Below are 4,844 nucleotides of genomic sequence, written 5' to 3'. Positions count from 1 at the left end.
ATGGTGAAACCTCGTCTCTACCAAAAATACAAAAATTAGCTGGACATCTCAGCACATGCCTATAATCCCAACCACTCGGGAGGCTGAGGCAGGAGAATAGCTTGAACCAGGACCTGGGAGGTGGACATTGCAGTGAGCTGAGACTGCGCCATTACACTCCAGTCTGGGCTACAGAATGAGTCTCTGTCTTAAAAAAAAAAAAAAAAAAAAGTCTTTGTTTAGAGTTTGTCCCCACCCCTGACCCTAGAATGTAAATGCGATGGGAGGAGCCATCTTCTCCATCTTTGATACTCCTGAATTCCTACTGTCTGTAACAGTGTTTGGCACATAACAGGCATTCAGTAGATACCAAGGAAGGCAATGGGTATGGAATTAGGGGGTCTTAGATCTGGTCTTGGCATTGTTCCTAAGTCACTGTTTGTTCGTGATCAAGATCCTTTTCCTCTTTGGGACATGCCTTTTTCATCTATAAACTAGATGATAGAGGTGGATCTCTCTCAACTCCCTTGTAGCTTCAGTATAACTTCTTTAAGCCATGGAGGAATCCTTGATATCAAAAGAATCCCTCTATGCCTTTCTGTCTTCCAAACCATGCTTAGGGTGGGGGAACTTTTCTTGTCCAAAGGCAGCGCAAGGCTAGCATTAGCGCTGGACAGTGAAGCCCTTGAACAACCCCCCAATGGCAACTGTTGCCCAAATGTCCAGTACCTGGCCTGTTCCTGGGCTTGTTTTGTGGCTTCTTCCAGAGCCAGTCTTGCTGCTTCCTCTTCCTTTTGCCTCCTCTCCTCTGCCTCCAGCTGAGCCTTCTCTTCCGCTTCCTGTTTCCGCTGCTGGTACTCCAATCGTTCCTCTTCAGCCATTTCCATCAGGCGTTTTTGTTCCTCTGCTAACTGCATTTCCAATTCCTTTTGCCTTTGCTTCTCTGCCTCTGGAGAATAGAAAAGAGGGTGGGCTCAGCAGGGATCATTATTGGGGAAGACAATTTTCTGATCCAACTCTCAAATCTGTGATTCTGAGGGACTCCCTGTGAGAAATTTTGCAGTTTAACCAGCTAGCTGGCTGCCAGATCCTCTCTCGGGAGTACCTTGGGGATTAATTTACTAATTTAAGAGTCCTGACCAGGCACGGTGGCTCATGCCTGTAATCCCAGCACTTTGGGAGGCCAAGGTGGGTAGATCACCTGAGGTCAGGAGTTTGAGACCAGCCTGACCAACATGGAGAAACCCCATCTCTACTAAAAATGCAAAATTAGCCGGGTGTGGTGGCGCATGCCTATAATACCAGCTACTTGGGAGGCTGAGGCAGGAGAATTGCTTGAACCCAGGAGGAAGAGGTTTTGATAAGCTGAGATTGCATCATTGCGCTCTAGCCTGGGCAACAAGAGGGAAACTCCGTCTCAAAAAAAAAAAAAGTTTTTTTTATTAAGCACCTACTATGTATAGTACACTATGCAGTTAATACAAAGCCTTGGGGAAGAATTTTTCCAGAGCCCGGTGTGTTTATGTGGTGGTATGAAGCTGGGTTGGGGAGCGGTGTCAGATCAGGGTCTAGAGAAACTTGGTGCTTCCTCAGCTGCACTGAGTCTACAGCCAGAATCAGGAAGTGGCCACAGTGTGGTCTGCTAAAGTTCTTATCTCTTCCTCAAAGGTGTGGTTCCCACTGCTAGTATATGTCCAAAGGAAAGGAGATCAAAATATTGAGAGATACTTGCACTTGTAAGTGTGTATGTTTATTGCTGCACTCTTCACAATAGCCAAGATATAGAATCAATATATATGTCCATCGATAGATGAACGGATAAAGAAAATGTGGTATATATACATAATGGAATCCTACTTAGCCATAAAAAGAAAAAATTCTTTTATGACAACGTGAATGATCCTGAGAGGACTTACATTAAGTGAAATAAGCTCGGCATAGAAAAATAAATAAAATGTTTTTAGTCATGTGAAAGCTAAAAACATTGATCTCATGGAGGTAGAGAATAGAACAGTGGGTACTAGAGGAAGGGAAGGGTAGGGAGTTGTTGGGGGGTTAGGGAGAGGTTGGTTAAAGTACTAAAGTACACCTAGATAGAAGGAATAAGTTCTAGTGTTCTATAGCACTGTAGGTGACTGTAACAACAACCTCTATTTCCAAATAGCTAGAAGAGTAGATTTTTTCTTTTTTTTGAGACAGAGTCTTGCTCTTGTTGCCCAGGCTGAAGTGCAATTATGCTATCTTGGCTCACTGCAACCTCCGCCTCCTGGGTTCAAGCAATTCTCCTGCCTCAGCCTCCTGAGTAGCTGGGACTACCGGCACATGCCACTACACCCAGCTAGTTTTTGTACTTTTAGTAGAGAAAGGGTTTTGTCATGTTGGCCAGGCTGGTCTCGAACTCCTGACCTCAGGTGATCCACCTGCCTCACCCTCCCAAAATTCTGAGATTACAAGCATGAGTTACGACACTTGGCTAGAAGAGTGGATTTTGAAGAAAAAAAAAAGTGGATTTTGAATGTTCCCAACACAAATGATGAATGTTTGAGGTGATGGATATGCTCATTACCCTGATTTGATAATTACACATTGTATATGTGTCAAATATTACATTGTACTCCGTAAATATGTACAATTATTCTATGTCAATTAAAAATAAGTAATAATTTTAAAAAAGAGGCTGGTGAGATTCCACACATCAGCACCTGAAGGTGTCCTGAAACTGTCAGCTGCTTGTGACTGTTTCCGTTTGCTAGGGAAGGAAGAAAGGAGTAAGGCTGTGTCTCCAATTTAGGTAGCTCCTGAGCAATGCTGAAAGGGCAAAGGGAAGGGCAAGGTCCCAGTTAAGGAGGTTGTTGGATTGAGAGAAGGCCTCTGGAGTCACTTCCAAAAGCAAGTCATTACTTTCTTATTTAGATCTATATTAACACACTATAGTCATACATAATCATTTTGAAAAAAATGTTTATATATTTCGAGTGCTTAACACACTAAGGCCTAGGATAGGAATAAATGAACACTCATAGTTGGATAAAAATGTTTCTGCCCCAAATAGAAGAGAGATGCAAAGAGCTCAAGAACCCCCTCACCGGCCCTCTCAGCTTCCTTCTGCTGCTTTTCTCTCTGTAGTTCTCGTAGTTTCCTCCGAAACTCCTCTTGCTGTTGCCGAGCTCTCTCCTGGGCTGCTTTCAACCGGAGCTGCTGCTTTCTCTCCTCCTCCTCCTGCCGCTGCTGTTCTTCTTGGAGTCTCTGTTTCCTCAAGCTGAGAAAACACAAGATGGGCAGGGAATGGCAGAAAACACTGAGGCATCCTTGTGAGACGAGCCAACAGACAGTGCCCATGGGGGAGGCTCTGAGCCCACTGGCAACGGGGAGCATCCCATTCCCAGGAGACTCAGTTTTCCAAGGGAAGCCAGGATTGAAGAGCAGAGACAAGAGCCCAGTGGGCTAGAAACCAGAGTTTCAGTACACAGCTCTGTACCCTGGCACAAAAGTTCATTTTTCATTCTTAAGTATTTCAAAACTCCTGCCTCACAGGGTTGTTGTGAAGATTAAATTGCAGTTGAGGCCTGTGAAAGGGGCTAGCACAGTGCAGACAGCAAAGCGCAGGGGCCTGGCAAATGTTTGCTGGACTGAATCTCAGGGCCTTCCCAAGAAGATCTGATGACCATCAATGTGAGTAACCCTCACGTGGGGTTGTAAACCTGAATGTGAGTGACATTCAGCAGAATATACCCATGCCCTTGGCTGAGATGCTGCAGCTTTTCTCTGGTTGGTGTTGTTCCTAGGAAAACTGAGGACAGAGAAAAATAACGCATGCTGTTTTACTTTGGGGCATGAGCCTCAGAACCAAACATTGTCTCTAGGGGAGGTCAACCACTGCCTTCTTTTCTTCTGCTTCTGAACATGGCTGTAGTCTCTTTGGCTTGCCCGACCTACCGCATCTCTTCTGCGCGTCTCTGCTGCTCCAGCTCCAGCTCCTCCTCCATCTTTTTTGCCCTCTCCAGCTGCTCCTGCTGGAGCTGCCTCTGCTCTTCCTGCTCCCTTCTCTTCCTCTCCACCTCCAGCCGCCTCATCTCCGCTCTTTCTGTTCGAAGCCTGTCCTGGGAAGCCTTCTTCTGTTCCCTCTTAGTGAGGAGGGCCTAAGAAACCAGAGTGTTCTCAGTGCAAGGAACAGATAGGTCAGTCTCAGCACTGAGCCCTTCTCCACCCCAGACAATGTTGTCTCTAATCAAAGATGGCCTCATAAAGCAGACTCCATACTCTGCCCACAGCTGCAGACTCAGCTGCCACCAGCTTGGACTTTTGGGTCTGACTGACCTTGATTCAACTCTGTCTCTTACTTGCTCTGGGATTTAGGGATTACAACTTAAACTTCCCGATATTGTCTTCTTCATGATATTGTCGCCAGGATTAGCTGAAATAATGAAAGTGCCAACATAATGTCCAGTACATGGTAGGTTCTAGAGTTCTCAACCCTAGCTGCACTTTAGAATTACCCAAGGAGCTTTCAAAAATTACTTGAGACTGGGCACAGTGGCATTTTGGGAGGCTGAGGTGGGAGGATTGCTTGAGCCCAGGGGTTCAAGGTAACAAGTGACCTATGATCATGCCACTGCACTCCTGGGTGACAAAGCAAGACTCTGTCTCAAAACTATATAAAGACCTGGCACAGTGGCTCATGCCTGTAATCCCAGCACTTTGGGAGGCCAAGGTGGGCGGATCATGAGGTCAAGAGATTGAGACCATCCTGGCCAATATGGTGAAACCTTGTCTCTACTAAAAATACGAAAATCAGCTGGGCACGGTGGCGCACACCTGTAGTCCCAACTACTTGGGAGGCTGAGGCAGAAGAATTGCTTGAACCC

The 4,844-nt window shown here is 45.9% G+C and overlaps 1 protein-coding gene across 8 annotated transcripts in view; it reads right to left on the bottom strand.

Annotated features, from left to right (window-relative positions):
- The window catches only part of KIAA2012 (KIAA2012 ortholog), a 129,247-nt gene that overhangs the window by 5,792 nt on the left and 118,611 nt on the right, over positions 1-4,844 (bottom strand). For all 8 annotated transcript variants that reach the window (XM_037734843.1, XM_037734837.1, XM_037734838.1 and 5 more), the window contains 3 exons: positions 3,916-4,118; positions 3,066-3,238; positions 709-928 (listed from right to left, as the gene is read on the bottom strand). In XM_037734843.1, coding sequence (XP_037590771.1) covers positions 709-928; positions 3,066-3,238; positions 3,916-4,118 — 596 coding nt within the window. The remainder of the gene's footprint in view (positions 1-708; positions 929-3,065; positions 3,239-3,915; positions 4,119-4,844) is intronic.

The sequence above is a fragment of the Cebus imitator genome, unplaced genomic scaffold (genome assembly GCF_001604975.1).
Source record: "Cebus imitator isolate Cc_AM_T3 unplaced genomic scaffold, Cebus_imitator-1.0 Scaffold671, whole genome shotgun sequence".
NCBI lineage: Eukaryota > Metazoa > Chordata > Mammalia > Primates > Cebidae > Cebus > Cebus imitator.
Note: the sequence above shows the minus strand (reverse complement) of the source record. Positions and strands in the feature narration are given on the sequence as shown.